This window comes from Aulonocara stuartgranti, assembly GCF_965226115.1.
Source record: "Aulonocara stuartgranti genome assembly, chromosome: 17".
Classification (NCBI taxonomy): domain Eukaryota; kingdom Metazoa; phylum Chordata; class Actinopteri; order Cichliformes; family Cichlidae; genus Aulonocara; species Aulonocara stuartgranti.
The window spans coordinates 9,217,157-9,237,752 of NC_138953.1; the positions used below are offsets into that span (position 1 = coordinate 9,217,157).

A 20,596-nucleotide genomic window follows, 5' to 3' on the forward strand; every position below is an offset into this window, starting at 1 on the left:
ATGCCATTGCTCTACTTAACGATTTGTGTTTTGCGGTGTACATGACAATAAACTTCTTGAATCTTGATCTTATTTATTTATATTTTTGTTTCCAAGGACCCAAACTTGTAATTTAAAAAAAATCTGATAAACAAATACGTTTTACAAAGCACTACCCATCATGGATTGGCCTCCACAAAGCCCAGGCCTCAACATTATTGAATCAGCGTGGGATCATTTTTATCTGAGAACAAAACAAAAGGTAGCCAACATTCAAAGAAGACCTTTGAACTTTTTCACACCAATTCCATGCTGCACATGAAACGTGCGCTTTTATTTTGAAAGATCAAGATAGGATAGAGCTCTGCCCGTACTCTGAGCCGATGACGGACTTTTGTCACCAGTAGCTTCACCATCCTCCCACAAACACCAAGCTGGTTCTGTCTGTGCTTCACAACAATGGGGCAGTAATGTCAGCGACCGGCGACACCGGAGCATCTTTTCAAAGGCACTGAAGCGGTGTATGGATTTAATGATGATGAAAAAGAAGAAATTCAAGTTCAAGGTGGATTTTGACCTGGACGAGCTGTCGTCGGTCCCCTTTGTCAACGGTGTCCTCTTCTGTAAAGTCAGGCTGCTGGACGGCGGCTTCTCCGAGGAGTCTTCTCGGTGAGGGTGCTTGGCTTTGATTCAGCCACTCAAACGTTGACTGACGGCGTGCTGTTCAGTCCGCAGGGTGAACTAACTCGTGCCTTTAGGAAATGTTAACAGCTAACTAAGCTAATGGGCTACAAGAACATAGTTAACGTCCATTAGTTGTGTGCCAATAACGTTAATGGTGTAGGGCTAATTAGTTTCTTCTGGTCGGTGCTAGTTTGCAGCATCGCGTTGCTTAGTTTTAGTAGCTTTGGGTGTTTGGTGGTAACGTTCATTTAAACAAGTGTCCATTTGGAATTCCCTGGTTAAATTTTAGGCCCACTTCTTCGCTTAGTTGTGGAAATAAGTACTGAGGGCAGCTCACTCGTCACATAGCTGTCACAAAGCTGAATATTACTCCTTAAGCTTTTCGGTGCTGACTCAATGGTGTCAGTTCCATATTTTGCCATGATGTATTCACTGAAGTAGTGGGATGTGTTTCAGTGTGTTTAATCAACCTCCCGTTAATCAACATATGAACCCGAGTTCTAATGCAAGGACTGTGTATATTGTCATATCCCCATTTCGTCAGAAAATTGTTTCACTTCTTGTGTATAGTTGTATGTATAGCTGACCAGTCTTCACCTACCAGGCCAGCAACTTAAATTTTAAGTGTGAAGTTTTCTTCCTAAAGTTTATAAGATCATGCCAATGTAGTAAACATCAGTGTTATCAAATTGAGACGAGCAAAGATAATCATCTCATCTGATTATCTTTATTTTCATTAACTCTCAGATTGAATAATTAGACGATTACTGGCTTATACACTATTACATTTCAGTTTTTGTATACTCAGACTGTTAAATGCCTTTCCTGCAATACATACATACTAGAGCTGGGAGAAAAATTGATAGTGTTGCGGTGTTGTATGGATACAGGGGCATCAAATCTCGATATTTTATTATCTCTGGAAATACTCTGAACAAGAGGGCTCATCTTATGGACCGCCATCATGAGGTAATGTTATCCGAGCAAACTTACATTATATCCACTCAACCGAAAAACCATCCAACACTGGATACACTTAGCTTGGCAAGGCTGCTTGATGGTTGTATTGAATTTTTTGCAACTTGTGGTGACTAAATGGTTGTCCAGAGCACTCAGGACCACTTTTGATTGCAAGATGATTGCACAGGTCGCATGATAGGAATCAGCTTTTCTGCAAACAGTCGCAGCTTTGGTAATCTGTGAGCCACACTAGGGCTGCATGCTGAGCGCTGTCAGTATGTTTGTTCAGTGTTCATGGAGAAGTCTAGAGAAGGTCACTGTGTCCTTTTGGGTTTAGAGACAGGATCTGATAGTGTGCCAAGAGAGAGGAACTGTGGTGCTGCATGAGGAAGTCAGGAGTGCCAGAGAGGTATGTGAGGGTGGTATAGGAAAGTGAGACAGTGGTGAAGCGTGCGTTAGGACTGACTGGTGGAAGTGGGATTAGATCAGACATCAGCTCTGAGTCTTCTCTTGTGTGCAGTGGTGATGGACAGGCTGACAGATGTGGTCAGGCAGGAGTCTCTGTGGAATATGTTGTTTGTAGATGACATTGTGATCTGCAGCGAGAGACCTGGAGAGGGGGAGGTATGCACTGGAGAGAAGAGCAATGAAAGTTATAAAGAAACGAGAGAATACATGTGTTACTGAGAGGAGACAGGTATGGCTGTGAACATGCAAGGAGAAGGGACGGTGAAGGTAGATGAGTTTAAATACCTGGGGTCAACCATCCAAAGCAACAGACACTGCACAAGAGAGGTGAAGAAGTGAGTGCAGGCAGGGTGAGGAAGAGTGTCAGGGTAATTTGTGACAGAGGGATAGTAACACGAGTGAAACAGAGATGGTAGTGAGACCTGCTATGATGGATGGTTTGGACACTGTGACACTAACAGAAAGACAAAAGGCTAAGTTGAAGATGTTAAGATTTTCAATTGGAGTGACCAGAATGGGCAAGATTAGAGTTGGGGTTAGATGGAGGCCAATGAGCCGCTCTGGTGACCCTGAAAGGGAAAGAAGTATCAATAAGAGCTTGAAATTTATATTTCACAGTTAGCTATGTCGCTGTTTGTTATTTCGCTGTCAGTAAGCAGTACCAGTTAACTTAAGTATGTGGTTGGATTTTAGTTATAAAAACACACAGAGCTGCCCAGTGTTGCTCAGATATATGTGAAGCTTCCCATAACATTAAGACAGTGATGGACAGCAGCGCTAAGGAGAAGAGACTCTGAGCCAAATGACTCATTTGCAGCTCTCGTGTCAATTCAGAGTAACAGGACAAGTTGTTCAAGTGATGGAGTAATTCCTTTACTTTCTACATTTTACAGCAGAGCTTCAGAATTGAAATATTAATTTTAAGCGTTATATTGTAGCATTGGGCTCAACGTAAGATGCACATTTTTCATTTTTTAAATGAAAAAAATCTAAGGCTCCTGCAACAAACTCATTTGCAGCATCACTCTAAAAACCAAACCACGGGAAAATCAATTGAAAATTCAGAGTTCTAAGTATGCACATTAAAAGGCCCACCTACTCCTGAGCGTGTGTTGGCCACATTGATACATCCTTTCCATAAACAGAATCGACATGTGCAGTATCTCTGTTTGTACATCTACAATTAACATCCAGGAAATGACAACCCAGCTGCACAGGGTTTGTGTCTTTTTCTTATTGGCTAATAGGTGGTCTTGTGACACATGAGCTTTGCAGCTTACCTCAGCCAGTTGTAGTGGTTTGTGTGGAAACACAATTTGCAAGCCAAAAAAGTCATTTAAAACTAACAAATAACGGAGGCTGAGAAAAAGCTGCTTGGACAGCTTAAAAGGGGTTGCTTAAATCTCAGACTTGAATAAACCTAAACATGCACATCTCTGAGAGAAATGTTTCATACTCAAACAGCACCCTGTGACAGCTCCGCTTGTCTAAAATAAATTCAGGTTGCCACATTTCGAACAGAAGAAAGAATGTAAAGGAGGAGTTACTCGACTTTTAGCTTATAAGGTGGCAGAGGTGTGACATATATAAACTGGTAAACTCTGCAAATTAAAAGTGTCAAAATATTTGACCACATACACATTAAAATAGTTGTTATAAGGAACCGCATCATGAAGTACCAGCTTTTGGCCATGACAAGAAGTGACCTTTTGCAGAGTTGTCCCCCTAAGTATGTTAACTGTGTCAACTTAAAGCTGTTCCTACAGCATGCCCATTAATGCCTTTCACTCATAAATTAGACGGGTCTTTAACACTGGATAAAAGCAGCAGCACACATCGTTTTGTAGTTTTTGTAGGCTTTAGGGATTACATGGGCTTCACTCTGATTATATAACAGGCTTCTGTTAGCTAAAAAGGTCCAGTCTGTGCTTGACAGTGTGAATTAGGATGTTTTCAGATGTCATGTCAATGTCATCCTTTTATTATTTTTATGAAATCTGCGGTCTTTTCCACGTGTAAGTAACCACTTTAAGAAAAGAAGGAAAATAAAGATGAAGCCAAACAAAGTTCTGTCCCTAATTAATCCCTAATTGGCTCGACAGTGTTTTATACTCAACCCATTGCTGATTTAATAGGATTTTTCTTTCTTTCTTTCTTTTTTTAACATCAGTTTGGTTTATGTTAGACCGCCCCAAAAACTAGATTTCCTCTCAGACTCTTTTAATCTTCCAAACTGGAAGTGGAAGGGAAGTTTTCCTTTGGTGTAGCTTTTCATCTGATATGCACGGCCATTTCTGGAAAAAACAGTTTGTTCTATTTCTATAAAGATGCATCTTTGAAAACATGACAGTGAAAACATCCAGAGTGATCTAATCGAGGTCTGAAAGCTTTGCATCCAAACAGTTGAAAAGATTTGTATTTGTGGAAGCATTCCCGTGTGAAGTCTGCCTGCAGTCGCCTTTTAAAGAGCATGTGTTGTTTAACAAGAGACCCGAGCCGTGTAGAGGGATGACAGAGATGACCTCTGCTTGTGCTTAAAACCAGACTTAGTCATAACGCACGCTAATAGGATTTTGATGCGCGGAGAAGTGCAGTGAACCACAGCGCATAAACTCGAGTCAGAATTCCCGAAGCACACGGTGTGTCCAGCTGGCTGGGAGTTCCCTCTCGACTCGGGGAGTTCGCTGTCTGAGATTTATCAACCTCAGGATGGAGTCAGCGTTTGTGAAACATTAGTCATGCATCTGCTGCTTTTTATTTATAGTAATGCAGGGATACAGGGCAAAACGCAGCCCTGTATGTTCATTCGGTTTTGCCCATCTTAAAAAGGATCTGCACACCCTGCTAATTGTTGTAGTCTTAACGCTCCTTTCAGATTTCAGGCTTGTTACATCATTTTTATTTATACTGTATTAAAAAGTCTTTGTGTGTGTGTTGAAATCCAGCTGAAGCCAAACCAAATGAATGGTGTGTAAGCTACCAGATGGAAGCTGGTTAGGTGAGTGGGAGAGGAGAAGATGCCAGTGAAAGTGAGGCCATCTGCGGTATCGTAATTCTGCCCACGCTCAGTCTTTCTCTTTCACTTCGTCTCATCCTTTCACTGACAGCAGGCTGCACCTCACAGTCGTTTTAACCTCTAGACGGTGGAGGATTTGCCGCTCTCTTTTTACTTTCGTGCCAGTAAACACCACACCTGCTACCAAAGCCCCTGGATTTGTCAGTTAAATGAATCAATAGGAGAAATTAAGGCTGTAATTAAATAGCTTGCTTATTAGGTGCTGAGAATGAGCACATGGGCTCGTATTGGCAGCTTGAACGGATGCCCTTAAGCAGGGAAGAGATGCGGGAAATGTTAATCCAGCAGTCTTTCAGCTGAAGTCACTTCATTTGTTACGTAACAGAGATTGAAATTTATGAAATGAAGTTTCTGAGGGCGGGTTGCGTGGCTGTATACATGATTTGGGCTGGCTTTCACTTAAAATGTCGTGATACATTTGCGTGTTTGTTTTGGTAGCAAATCAAATAATTACAATAGATTAGAACTGATATGTTTGTTGGTTTGTTTGCTCTTTAGAATACAAATATTTATTTCCCAAATCCCTTCTGTATACAGCATACAATGCAAGTAGAGTCGAAAACAATAAAAAATACTCAAATGATTTTATCAATCATGCCAGTGTTTGCACCAGCCTCTACTCGTTTAAATCTAGAGGCCAAGTTGTGAATTAGCTTTTCAGGCTCCAGCATACGAATCAAACAAACATGTGACCTTACTGGGTGCTTAAAGCTGGTGTCTGTGTGTCCATACAGGGAACCTGTGCAGGCAAACTGTGTCCGATGGAAGAAACGGTTCTCTTTCCCGTGCAAGATGAGCGCCAACGCAGGCACAGGTGTTCTGGACCCCTGTGTGTGTCGTGTGTCTGTCAGAAAGGTAAAGTATTATGATTTAGCCTTTTTCCCACCACTCTCATCTCACCCCAACCGGTCACGGTAGATAGCTGCCCACCCTAAGCCTGGTCAGTCCTTCTGGACAAAGTTTCCCTGTCCTGAGTTGATGCCTCCTGACGTTGTGATAATGAACAGAGACTTAGCCATTACTTGAGTCATAGTGGAAATCAGGACATAAAAAACTGGATGTATAAATCACCTGTTATGTTTGAAAAAGCTGCTTCAGGAGTTTGGTTTGGGGTTTTTTGGCTTTTCCTCCAAATAAGCTATTTTTCTGGCCCCACACAAGTTACACTGTCTACACTAAGTTTGTGCAACGTTACAAGGCACTACAGCTTCATTAACAACCCAATGTCTCTGGCTCTTTGGCTCAGAGTTCTACACAAAAGTTGTGCAAACTCCTGTAACGGACACAGTAAGCCAAGGAAACTAATTTACTTTAGCTTTACTAGAGTAACTAGTACATGTACATATACTCCCTATCACACAGTGTACACTGTCAGTGATCTCTACTCTAGTTTGTTTATTATTATGTATACCTGCCCAAAGACTGCAGATAGAAATCGGCTAGTATCTAAATCTGGTCAAAATCCAATTTTTTTTTCTTATGAGATCAGTATTTTTGTGCATTGTCCCTGACAAATAAAGAATAAAACACAAAGTGTTTTCCCCAGTTCAGCTGGTGAATGGCTGTTTTCTTCCAGGACAATCACAATCTCCTAGATAACCATCTCCAATAGATCTAGTCTCTGGCTGTGGGCATTCATGTTTTCATGCTCACTATTGCACAAAGAGGAATTGTTGGCTTAGTTTCTATATTTGTAATATTTTGAGTTTACCATGTGACGTTCCCTGAGGTGACATATGATCTCATGCAATATAAACTAAAATCCAATTAAACTGAATCTGAAAGCTATTTCTGATGTGTTTCTCCCTTTGTTTTAGGAGACTCACAATATTAAGTAGTCAGATAATCCCTATGTTTCCTACATGGGTGCTTCCTTTTTACCAATGTAATTGTTTTTCTTTTCATGTTGTTGAAAATTTCCCATCACAGCTATTTGGATGCAACTTTGAAAGTTTTCTGGTGATAAGAACATTGTGTTTAACAACTGTAAAGTTTTACCTTACCTTACCTTTATCCCCTCAACCTTTTACTTTAGCTTTTAATTATTATACCTTTTTTAAATTACAGTATCAGGAATGTAGAGAATAAACTGATGTTTTTAATTTAGTGTTTCCCCCACAAAAAAATTCAAGGATCAGTTCAATATAAAACATTAGCATGACAGCTGGAGACAACTTATGGAACCTTTTTTTTTAACAGTATCAAGTCATTTTATTAATGTTATGTTTTTGTTTTTGCTTGTCTTATGCAGGAGCTGAAGGGTGGAAAGGCATACGCAAAGGTAACTCATTACAGGTTTACAATGCGCTACCCCTGTCCTCTGAGCCGAACCTCCAGGTCACCCAGATTTTACAGTAATCAGCCATATTGAAGTAGCTAGCCTTGTGAGCATGTAGCAAACAGATGGCCTTCACTGCCTGCAGGTTGGCTCATTATGTTATGCCTTTTCTATTTAGTTGAAAGTAATTATTTAATGAGCAAACTAAACCCTATTATTATACATACTTAAGTAGGTATCCCTTTCCTAGCTTATCATTTGAAGAAAAAGTGAACTGTAAGATTTGCTGATATTGTTTTATTCAAGTTTGTCTCCTGTCCTTCTTGATGTCATTTTCCACCCAGAGTTTGTCATATTGCTGACTGGGAAAAAGAGCCGTCTCCTCAGGGGCAAATAACAAAACACAAAGGTTACCCTGTGTCATTCTTTCTTTCTCCTTCAGCTTGGTTTTGCAGATCTGAATTTAGCAGAGTTTGCCGGCTCAGGGAATACAACCCGCAGATGTCTGCTGGAAGGCTACGATACCAAAAATACTCGTCAGGATAACTCCATTCTCAAGGTAACAGTCTGATGTGACTTCAGTGACACAAGTGCGGTGTTTTTCCTAAACTCAGAGAATCACACTGGAAAGGTTTTTGCATAAATGTTGCTAGCAAAGATGAGTCGTTCAGTGGAGCCAGAAATAATCCATGGCCATAGATGAGAGGTGTCACCTGTGGGAAATAAAAAGGATCGTGCAGATTCGTGCAGGCCCACAGTCGTTATTTGCTGTTTTTCATGACCCCTCAATCAGTGAGCACATTTTTGCTGACTCCAAAGCTAAAGTGGGCAACTTTTCTGAAGTTGGCCAAGTTGAATGGAAGTAAAACCCAAGCTAACTTTTTTTTTTTCTTTCTCTCCACAGGTTATCATCAGTACACAGCTCATGTCGGGGGATCCCTGTTTTAAAACGTGAGTTAAGGCAATTTTTTGTACGTCTCTGCAGAGTCTGTGAGCAGAGATTGTTAACTGAAAAATGTTTAAACTGGAAAGTCATTTAAATCCAATCGTTTTCAGACTAAAACACTAATCATGCTCTTTTGTGAGCTGTGCTTATCTGGATTTGTGGATAATACAGCTAGGACAACAAAACCGACCCAATGACCTTTCCTGCACCGTAACTTAAAACCTCTTTGTTCTCTCAAAACGGCTACATTTGATGCACCGGCGCTGTTGCTTGTGCTCTGTCTTTACAGGTATTATTATTTCCTCAGTTATTCAGTTTCATATGACTAAATTAAATTATTACCACAGCTCTAGCTGTGTGCGTACTACTTACAGGTTTAAACATTGAGACTTAAAGGTTTCTCTGGATACAGGATTTTGCTACTCTGAAGTGACTGTGAGCTTAAGCTGTCATTATTTAAAGCATTGAGTAATAGCTTGTACATAATGTGTTATATTGTATTTTCTAATCCTTTAGCAGTTTTGTCTTTTTGTCTTTGCTTAGGGTTTAGTTGATGCATTTAAGTATTGGAGTAGAACATAAAGGCCAGTTGTTTTGCCTCTGTCATCAGGCCTCCCTGCACAGCAACAATGATCGCGATCCAGGGTGATACAGAGAGCCTCCTGGAAGAGAGGAAGGGAGGGGATTCACAGAAAGGCTGTTCCGGTGAGGCCGACGCTACATTACACTCCTATTCTCTGCTTCATCTTCTCATTGGCTTTGCCAAACATTTGCCGGCACCTGACAGATCGTACTTCATCACAAGCTGAGAATTTCTTCTTTCAGAGTTTAGCTCCACTTCTATGTTTCAGTTGTTATTATTATCTAAGATCGTGCAGCCACTCCTGTCTGCTCTGTCAGCAGGGATTTAAGTTCTCAGTTAGTACAACCGATTTCCATCAGTTGGAGTCGTGAACGATCACTCGTGAGATTAGCACTGATCTGGAGGAGGAAAAGTTGACTGACAAAAATGAGCATTGACAACCTGGTTTTCTCAGCAAAAACAAAACTAAGAATGAATGTATGAATAAGTAAATGTAATATTTAATCAACTAAAGTAAACAACTAATACAAATAAAAGAAGAGTATTAGAGATGGACAAATGAAAGTGTTTTAAAGCAAAGTGATGAAATTTTTATTCTGTAAAGGTTTTCCTCCACTGCTCAGAATTTATTTTCTTCAGCAGATTTATCTGCTTGGCTTGATGTACCAACATTAAAGGCTCCTTTTATTTGATTTTCACCCATTCTGGGTTCAAACTGATCAAAACGTAATACAGTGCGCTACAAATAATAGTCTCCATGCCAGCAGAAGCAAACGTTTCTAAAGATATTGAATCACTTTCAGGATAAATAATTTTGCTTCATTTTGATGTATTCCTGGGAAATTGTGTCAAATTAAAATATTAATGTTTTTCAGTCATTTAGTATCGTCTCTCGAGCTGAACCCAGACAGGAAACATGATCATGAAGGAATGAATAGGTGACAAATTCATGTTCTGAATGAGTCGCTGCTTTATAGTTGAGAAAACAGGAAGCTATGCAAATGATAAAACCAGGTCAGGAGTAGAGACAGAGCAGCTCTGTTTGATCTAATAAAATTTGGAAATGAAAATGTCAAACAGAGTTACTGTAGAGAGCCCATCTGTGTTACCACAGAGCAGAACAACCTGCAGACCCAGCTTTCTTACATAAACCACCATAGAATGACACCTGTAACAAAAGTAACACACAAACCTTTACTAGCTTTGACCTGTGAGTTACCTGTGATCTAGTGAAGTGTTTGATAACTTAATTCACTTTAATATGCTTTTGTCTGGCTCTTTGTCTTTTAATGCTGCTGTCACACCAACGAAAACAGTAACACAAGCAAAATGATTGTGACTGTCTGCAATATACTTGCAATCGTGTTGCCTTTAGAATAGCTGCTGTGAAGATGAGGGTTGGGTCACTTACCAGTTTTTGCAACTTTGGTACATCAATCTGCAATCAGTCTGCTATAAGTTTGCAATAGAATCGGGTCAAGTTGTCAATTATGTGGAACCTGTTTGTGATAATATAGCAAATAACTGTGATAATATCGTGTCATATTACAAATCTGTTGCTGTCTACATGCACAGTCCAGCCAGAACCTCATAGGTCTAAAACAGAAATTCCTTCGCAACTGCTGACTTTGCTGCAGGACAGCAATTAGCCTGCAGAATCACATTTGTTTTATAGAAAACAACCAGTTGACGGTACAGACGAGTTGCTCTGATCAGTGCAGACAGACTCGGATTGATTGCAACGTGTTGGAAATCTGTCTGCATTTATAAATGAGACTATGATTATTTGCAAACATTTGACAGGCTGTCTGAGCATTATTGCAGTCATTTCAAGTCAAACTATAGTTGTTGGAGACAAGTCGGCTCCCACCAAATGACCTAGTTGAAAATGGATGCCCTGACCGCTTGCAATCAGTTGTCAAAAAGTAAAAGAATCCAGTGCAGTCACAAGGCAACGGTGGATTCTAGTCACAAGAAGGTTGCTGTCCTATTTTTAGTCTTTTTATTTATCTATTTAAAATATAACCTTTTATTTATGAGGAAGTCTCTTGAGATTAGTCTTTTTCTCAGGGGAGACCTGGCAGAGCAGGCACTCAGCGCTAGTGTGACACAGCCTGAAGTGCAAAATAACATTATTTCTATTGAGATTTCTTATCTTTCAACTAACATTAATCTACATTTGAATGCTACAGATTTTATTTTTTTAAACAGAGACCTTCATCTGTGATGAGTTTTCATCCCTTGTAGATGGTGAATGTGACCGGGCCTTTTGGAGGGGGCTGTAATTGATGTGTCAAGTTCCTGCTAATCTGGTTTAGATTTATACAGGAAGATCATGGAGAGCTTCCAGGAGCTTCCCAGCATTGTAGCTTGTAAGATAAAGGCAGAAGCTAAAATTTATTTCAGTTAGGGGCAATCTGTAGCCCACGCTGTACTGTTCTGTGTAGCTGACAAAGCTAAAAGATAATAAAAACAAAGTGTTCATGAGTAGGTCATCATAATCTTAACAGTTATGTTTTTAGCTGTCATTAGTGTCACGCGTCGCTGCTGATATTCATTTGTCAAACTGCAGACTGTCCTGTCTGATTTTTCCTGTATTATAGACGCCATAACTCCTACTGTACTTTGCTCCCATCCCCTACTACAAAAACCATTTCTCTTGAAGATTTCTCTTTCAGCGCCTTCTTCACTCTCTTATTCAGTATGTGTGTTCATGTGTGAACGCATTGCTGTGTTTAATGCTTGTTCTTCCTGGAAGCTTCAGAGAGTAGCAGAGCTCTTTCATGTATAATTTAAACTAGCTTTCTTTTAGATGAACCCCAATCTGCTCTAACCCAGGGGGCTTTTACATGCTTAAAAATAGGACTTTTGTGCTAGTCTTTCTGGTACGGGTTGTGTGTTTGCATGTGCAATGCACTTGATGTCATTCCCAACTTGCCTTAGCGGTGCATCCCCATGTTTCGTATATGTGCAAGATGCGCGAGTTCAAGTCCTGTATGAGAGTCTTTGATCATGTTTTGTTGGTGGATATTTGTCCAGCAGAGATAATCTACACAAACCTGTTGTTGTGTCATTTAAAAAAATTTAGGAGAGGTGTAAGAAGTCTGTATGTTTTAGACAAGCTGCTGTTTCTGGCTGTGATCACTGTGGATTGGTGCAGTGCAGAAGGGAATTCTTTCTCTAAATTAGAGGAATGCCTGGAGTTAAAAGAAAAGAAGAAGAAGAAAGAAAAACTTGCTGTGAGGTCATTGTGACCACCTCCCCTCATGTGTCTCTGGTTGTTATCCCCCTCTATGTAGTCTATTTTCTGCTGTGTTGCTGAGGCTGCTGAGACCTTCCCACAGACATTTGAACTCTGAAATGTTATTGCTTTTTGGCAGCTCCCACTTTTTGCCCATTTGACATTAAAACTGTGGCACGTGTTTTTCTTTCTTTTTTTTCTTTAAAGGCTTAAATTGAAAGAATTGTTATCCAAGCTGTCAACTAGCATCCAGCTTTGCCCTTCTGATGATATATTTTCCGAGATTTTATGCATTGCAGACCATCTTTTTGGTCGCAGAACTAACTTGAGCTCTTTTCAGATGGAAATATGTTTGTTTTCGTCTGAGCAGAAGTGACTCTGTCCCTGCACATGCCAACTGTGGCCACTGGCTCATTAACTCAGAGATAGTGAATTATTTCACTCTAGATACGCATGAATATCTTTCCAGCTTCCACTACCTACTTCCACTTTGAATACTATACATAAATGTTAGTCCACAGCATGGGCTTATCTGAAGGCAGTTTCTTTATTTTATTATTTTTTACAGGATGCTTCATAGAAGCTGTACGTGCATGTTTTTCACTCAAATCCACATCCAACATCTGGGTCTGTACTTTTTTTTTAATCCAGCAGAGAATCGGGAAGGGAAGTGCCCTGTTGTGTCAGATGACCCTGGTGGCTGCTGCCACTCCCGAACTTCCAGCTACGCCAGCCAACAGTCAAAACTCTCAGGTAAGGGTATAAAATGTAAACCGTTTTTTCTTTTGTTTTTGTTTTTGTCGTTATCATCTACTGTTGTTCATACTTTGCTTTAGAGATAGTCTATGTATGTATCCAAGCTAGCAGCGAGTAGTAGAAATAAAACATAATGCTAATTTTTTTTGTTCGCCTGCAATCAATTGTACTTTAAATAATAGGAGTGCAAGGTCAAAATGAGAAAACAAGGCCTTTGGATTGAGGAGGAGGGAAAGAATAAAATCATATTCCATTGACACTCCAGCAGCGCAGTTCAGAGCCAGGGCTCGAGTTTCCATTGCAGGCAGATCGGATAACAGTAATAAAAGATCAGAGGAAGTGAAGAGATGCACTGAGCTCAGCTCTAATGACCCGCTCATATAGAATTTAAAAATATATTTCCTTCCATGTGAAATGGTTGATAGATTTATTCAAACCTCTCATTAGTGTGTGGGAAGTGACCTGATGCCCGAGATCGCTTCTTGCTTTAGCTGGCTTCCCGCAGACATGAACAGCATGAGTGTGGGTGTCACGTGAACGGCTAAATCATTTAGTACAGAGCAAGTTACAAATCTGCTGCACAGTGCATTCAAAAGAACAAAAACTCTGTATGCACTTGATATGGATTGATTCATTTATGAGCTCAAATAAGTCATTTGTCTCCAGTTAGTAATGAAAATATTGGACTTGTGTGGGTACGTATCAATTGCTCTTTATTAGTGTTGCAATGCAGATTTAACCCATGTGCTATATTAGGAATATATATCTGCAGCAGGTCTTTGAAGTGCTACAAAACACTGGTGCAGGATTTGTATCCATATGATGCATTTAAGGGGAATTGTAAACAGAAAATTGTACCTGTTACAATCTCTGAGCTTATCAAGTAAAATACTGGTGCTGTATGTTAATACAGTCACTGCCCATGTCTCTCAGGCTATAGCACCGGTCACTCCCGCTCCTCCAGCATGTCAGAGTTCAGCCACCGGAGAAATCATTCAGTAGGCAGCGCTTCAACAGGTATTGGTAGCATCCCGGAGCCCAGTGAAGACAGAGAATCCAGAACCTGTCCAGCTTTGCCTGAGCACCCAACCTCCTCAGCAGCTTCCGGCAATGCTCCGGGCACACCAGTGCGGAGTGCATCCTCCTGTGAACGGCTCAACAGGTAAACCGGTTAAAGCTGCAGACTGAAATTATTTATTTATGCAGTGTGTACTAAAAGTATACACAAATGTTTCTTTATCATATTTGATGAGAGAATCCAGTTAGCATGCCAAACGTGGTAGGCTTTTATGGTAGGAGTTATACTTAATACCCCTGAGACCAGTGTCATGTTTCAGGAAGCAGCTGTTAGAGTAGAAGAGCTTTGGAGGAAGTGTATTTGTGGTTTCATTATGTGAGCTTTTATTCTTTGAAAGACTCTCATTGTGTTTATGGGATCTAAAAATGTCCAACCATGAGCAGAGGAGTATTCCTGCGGGCTAGTTTTACATGCAGCTTAGGATGCGTTTTGTAGGAATAGTTAAGCATTTATGGGAATTTACTTATCAGTTTTCTTGCAGAGACTTGATAAGGAGAATATCATATCTGCACCTCTAAATAAACTACCATTCTGCCCTGTTGCTAAGATACCTCACTGTGACAAGAAAAAGACAGGAAGTATTGTCATGCTTCTGTCCTCTGCAAAATGGCACGTTTAGTCTTTTTTTTTTTTTTTTTTTTTACAAGGATGAAATGAATAATAATTCATGTGTGAATTGTTGTTAACAAAGGGTGCTCCAAGTACATGTGGTGACAGGATAGCTTTTTCCTGTTATGTTGTTGCTAACCTAACCACATATTTACTTTTCTGACATGCAGCTGTAAGTAAATTTATCAAACTCAGGAAGCAGGAAATGATTGAGCTTCCTACACTTACGAATCGAGTGATTAAAAACTCAAACCTTTTGCCAGAAAACAGTCAATACAGATAAGATGTCCACAAAATTACAATGCATACGTGACTACCATGCTAACCTTGATAATAATCTTAATAAGCAGTGTTCACCTAGTTGATCACAGATGTTTTCAGTATTAACCACATTGCCAGCAAGTTACATTAACAGATGAGCAGAGAGGGGTAGTCAGAAGGCACACTGCACTAGCAGCAGCAGTTCTAGTGCTCTTCACTATACGTTCAGATACAGTCATGACCTTTTAGATCAGTTGAGTTCTAAATAATTTGCCTCGTCACTGTATTTACAAGTAATATTTTAAAACCTTTTATTATAATGCATAAAAAAATGTACTTCACTTTACATTTATGGTGATTAAAACACACGCCACTAGTGTTGAAAACTGGATGAATTACAATGGACGTAATGTAAGTGATTGAAACAGTAGGTAAGCAGAAGTAAGCAGGTTGATCACTCCACTTCATTAGCACAAAATGAAATGTGAAGTACAGGAAGCAAAGCTTCAGTTTGACTCTGCAGTAAAAGCAGCTGTCCTCAAACACTCCAGACGCTCTTGTGTATTCTCCCCTCAGACACCCAGTGAAACAGGACTCCATGGAGTCTCAGCTGAAGAGAATGGACGACACTCGGGTGGATGCTGACGATGTTGTGGAAAAGATTCTCCAGAGTCAGGACTTTACACCCGGCCTACTGGACTCAAGTGCTGAGGGTATGACATGTCCACTTTTTTGTTTTTTGTTTGCAGTTGTTGTTTTTCTTTTCTTATCCTTACACTAAAATGACATAAACACGAGCTATGGGACCTTTCCTTTTAAACTGGTCTCTTAGATAAAGAATAAATTGTCAGTTTCAAAACTTGCATCTCTGTGAAATATATAAATGAAGAAAATCTTCACAGGCAGAAGCAAGTAGTATCTGATGGATCTACAGAGATTTCAGTTTAATGAATAACTAAAATAGATGAATCAATACAAAACAAAACAATGGGATTCATCCCAATTCTAGGTTACTACTGCATGTGTTTAATGCACGGCACATTTGCATATTCATTTCCCATGAGTCAGTGTGTGTGTGTGTGTGTGTGTACTTTAAGGAGTGAGGCATTGTTTTCCCTTCCAAGGTCTCATCCAGCTCAAAGCTACAAATGGAAAGCTGCTGTCAATAGATGATTATTTTTAGGTTGCCTAGCAACTGGCTGCTCGTCATGACAAGAATTATACAGGAGGATGTGGGTTCTCCGTGTACTGACCAAATGTTATGAACACCGTTTCAGAGGAAGGCCTGCGGCTGTTTGTTGGACCCGGGGGAAGTACAGCGCTTGGAAGTCATCACCTTCCCACCAGGTGAGCATCACAATTACCTGAAGAAAGCAAGCAAACTAGTGTAGGGATTTCTGAGGGTATGATTCCAGAGAGACGAGTGTACAAACGCGTTCCAAATTATTATGCAAATAAGATTTTAGTGTCGTAAACATTCAATCTTTTGTTTTCAGTTAAACTCATGGATGGTATTGTGTCTCTGGGCTCTTTGGATCACTGATATCAATCTCAGACAGCTGTCATAATTAGTTTGCCAGGTGAGCCCAATAAAATGAAAACTACTTAAGATGTTCCACATCATTGGGCATGCCACAGGTTTCAAGCAATATGGGAAAGTAAAAGGATCTCTGCTGCAGAAATGTGTTGGTGCAATACCTTACACAAGGTCTGAGAACATTAGATGTAATATGAAAACTTAAGCGTAACCATTGTACTGTGAAGAAACTTGTGGCTGAGTCAGAGCACAGACGGGTTCGTGCAGACTAAGGCATAGAGATGAAGGTTTCTGCCAGACAAATTCATCAGATTCACAGAACAGCTGCTAAAATGCCATTACAAAGCAGCAAGCAGGTATTTGAAGCTGCTGGTAGTACCGAAAACCTCCAGAGGCTTGCAGTTATGCATAAACCTACCATTTTGGCCACCACCTAACCAATACTCACAAGCAGGAATGGTTACAGTAGGCCCAGAAATACATCAAGAGTAATTTTCAAGCAGTCTTACTGAGGGGTGAAGTCCCACTCTCTGGCATTGGCAGCTATGGGAATAAAAGAAGAGAAACACATGGTGTGTGGCCCGCATCCTCCCCTGACATCAACCCTGTGGAGAACCTTTGGAACATCCTCAGGCAAAAGATCTGAGGGTCATGAGGCAGTTCACATCAAAACAGCAGCTGTGGGAGGTTATTCTGACATCTTACAAAGAAATACAGGCAGAAACTCTCCAAAAACCTGGAAGTTCAATGGATGCAAGAATGTGAAACTTATATCAAAGAAGGGTTCCTGAGTTAACATGGAGTTTGGCCTGTTATGGTTTCAGTAAATATGACCTTATGCTGCAAATTTATCAATGTTCAGTTGTTTATAACCAATAAAATGTTTTGAAACTGTTGTGCATAATAATTTGGATCAGTGCATTTTGAGGGTTTTGTTTGTTTGTTTGTTTGTTTGTTTTAAATTTGCAAAACCACAGCTGTCACTGGGAGGTTTGTTCAATAAAATCTGAATTGTGCTCTGACGGTTGACTTGAAAAGTACACTGACTGTCATTGAATCGACTATAAAGGAAAGCGACAAATATCATTTGCATAATAATTTGGAATGCAGTGTAGTGACTTCACAGCAGCACAGTTGTCTCAATATTAATGCAGACAAAAAGCTGATAGTGGTTCTTCCTAAAGTTTACAGGTTTGGTGCAGAGCAAAGGAAAGTTCTGATGACCAAAGACTTTGCAATGAAGCACTACCTGAGAGATAGAGGGGGACTGTTTTGTTTTCAATCAAACTCAATGTAACAAAACTTCTAACATCTGTTTACCAGACCAGCCTTGGAGCTCAGATGATATTTTGTACCTCCCACCCCATCTTGGTTTTATATAACACGATTTCAGTTTGGTACCTTTTGTGATAACTAATGAAGATTTAAACAAGTGTGTGATTGCCAATTCTGCCTCCTCATGTCCTCTTAGGGTTGGTGGTGGAGCGTACGAGCAGGTGGTGATTAAGCGTTAGACGTGCAGCATCTCTGATTACACCTGAAACAACTGGAAATGAGACCGTTTCCATTTCAACCTTCATTCCTACTCGATCAGCATGTGTCTAAGCTGATCACTCAGTGATCCGTCGACATTACACCAGTGCCCTTCCTGTGTTTATATCGGTTAAGATATCATTAGGAGAAAGAAGTGGACGGGTTTTATCTTAAAGAATCAATGAAAGGAGGAAACACAGTGACCAATTGTTCTAAAACACTTGTGCATCTAAATTCTGGCTCCCTGCTATCCAAACTCCAAACATCCAAAGTAAAACCAACTGAAACTTTTATGAAGTGAAAAATCTACCTTTCCTCTCCAGACGGCACAAGGATGGGAAGATCAGAACGGACTGAAAACACATCACATCCTATCAGGACATTCCTTTGGTGTTTGTTTTGGACTTCCTTTATCAAATAGGATTTAATCTCTGCTGATAAGCTGCTCAAAAAGTAGTCGTTGGCACTCCGGTGAGAATATTTTGCTATGAAAAATTGAGCTATTTGATGTGTGAATGTGTGTGAGTGTATGTGGTTATTCCTTTGTTGTGCTGGTACACCGGCCACTTTTATTAGCAGCAACAGTAACGCTGTTATCTCAGTGAAGGGACACATAATCTCTTGTGAGGAATGCCACATTGGTACCCACACAGAGAAAAGAGGACAATTTCCCCAAATGTAATCACAGAGGCCCCCGTTGTCTAAATGCAGAGCTGTCAAAAATATTTAGTCAGTGGTGACTTGGCTATTTAATATTTGTTTTGCTATATAAACACTGTAGAAAATTAAGACTGTGCTTTTTAACAGCTTTAACCATGTTACAATTAGGAGATGGAAACTAAACCAAAAATCACAGCATCATCAATACTGCAGCTCAATAGAAGCTGAAGCAAAAGAGCATCAAGAAAACCCCTGAAGTGAAGCTGAAACTAAATTAAAATCGGATCATTTCCCTAATTGGCAACCTCATTCTCTAGTTTCTTCCTCTGTATAACAAAATAAGACTAAATAGTTCTACAAGCAACAGTCGCAAACTAAATTTCACAGAGTTGTTTTTGTTAAGTGTCTCCACACAAAAATAAAATGAGTCATATCTTCAATATCGTCAAAAAAATATCAAACTTATGTTTTTCTGGATCCAGGTGAATTAATCATAACAGTGTGGCAGAAGTATGTAGTCCCAGACTGCCCTCTTTTATCTTGTTACTGCTCTTTGCATTTACATGGCAGTGAATGCAAAAAATAACAGTGGCCTCTGATGAATACTGACATGGAAGGGTATATATATATATTAAAATATTCACTGTTGCAGATGTATATCTATTTGTAGCTATATCACTATGAACTGTCTGGTGGATCAGGATGCTTGCACAAGAAAGATCCTCTGACACATTAACTGTTTGACTGGTGCAGCTGTTGTACACTATGGTTTTTTTCTTTAATTTTAAAATATAGGACAGAAAAGGATTAGTTAAGTAATTCACTGCCATGAAGGAAATCCTCAATAGCACCTGTACTTCAAAGAAAAGACCCAGAGTATTACAGTAATTGGGTGTAACGTGTATATCTGCTAGCTTCATATCAGGAGACAGGCTTGAGCACTCAGATGCACCAGAGTTTTAAAATCCTTAGTGCCATGCATGTAGACTTTCCATCTCTAGCCTCTTAGGAGAGTGAGTGCACAGTTTAGTTGAACAAGTTAGCCAAAGTACACAACCGTTATTACCTGGGAGCCTGTAGGTCTATGCACATTGAGAGCATTAGACACAACAGACTGTACAGCATCTAATCTTGTCTCCTGTCGTAAGCCATAGTAGAAGTAGGATCAGTGCCTCTTCTAGATTAACTCTTATACATCTTGTATCAATATCTGCACAAAGTGTCGTCAGTGTTCTGTCTTTACGTTCCCGTGCTCTGCATGACTATGCTGTCGTTTTTAGCTGTGACAAGCTTTGCAGAGCCTGACACATTGTAATGTTTTCTCCTCACTTGAGCTGTACCATCTTCTAATCCATTTCCACGCTGAAGGAGGGATGTTGCTTGCCATTTACTACGTAGGACTTAATTTCATTTGTTTGAAGAAGAGATGTCTGCATAAGCATCAGTGTATATGATATAAATGTAAATCAGTGTTATTTTGGTTTGATGTTGATCACATGTAATGAACGCAGCTGTTTTTGAATCTTTCATTGCTGATATTGTGCCATATTTTTGTTAAGATTTTTGTTTCTAAAAGTCTTTCACTACATATGACTGTTATGTGTATGATTTATGGTGACCGGTTGTTTTGTTTTGTAAAGTAAAAATCCCTTGTTTTACCTGTGTAAAACAGGTATGTTCATCTCGGTACCTAACATGTTGTTACAAACATGGTTGCTTCTTCTCTTCTGTGAAGCTGTTGTCTACAAAACTAAGGTGTATTCTTCTGTATAGTGATGTTCCGACACTGTCCAGTGTGTTCCCTGTTAAAGACTTGTTCTTTTGACCAACATTTGCTTCTTTAACAAGTGTACTGGATGCTTAAAATGTCTACAGTAGAATAAAATGATTTAATGTTCACTAGCCTGTGCTTTTGTCCTTTTGATGTGTGTAGACGGTGCAGTAATG

At 39.9% G+C, this 20,596-nt stretch overlaps 1 protein-coding gene across 2 annotated transcripts; it reads left to right on the forward strand.

The window, feature by feature from the left end:
• The first annotated feature begins 358 nt into the window (after positions 1 to 358).
• On the forward strand, positions 359 to 20,548 carry fam102bb (family with sequence similarity 102 member Bb). Of its 2 annotated transcripts, none has more exons than XM_082510566.1 (11): positions 359 to 648; positions 5,902 to 6,022; positions 7,419 to 7,448; positions 7,888 to 8,004; positions 8,350 to 8,396; positions 9,002 to 9,096; positions 12,867 to 12,968; positions 13,905 to 14,133; positions 15,496 to 15,632; positions 16,197 to 16,266; positions 17,928 to 20,548. In XM_082510566.1, the coding sequence occupies exons 1-11, from the start codon at positions 503 to 505 to the stop codon at positions 17,968 to 17,970; spliced, it is 1,137 nt and encodes a 378-aa protein (XP_082366692.1). In that variant the 5' UTR covers positions 359 to 502; the 3' UTR covers positions 17,971 to 20,548. The 2 variants fall into 2 exon arrangements, with proteins under 2 accessions (XP_082366692.1, XP_082366693.1); XM_082510567.1 differs by having other exon boundaries at positions 12,870 to 12,968.
• Positions 20,549 to 20,596: the final 48 nt, after the last annotated feature.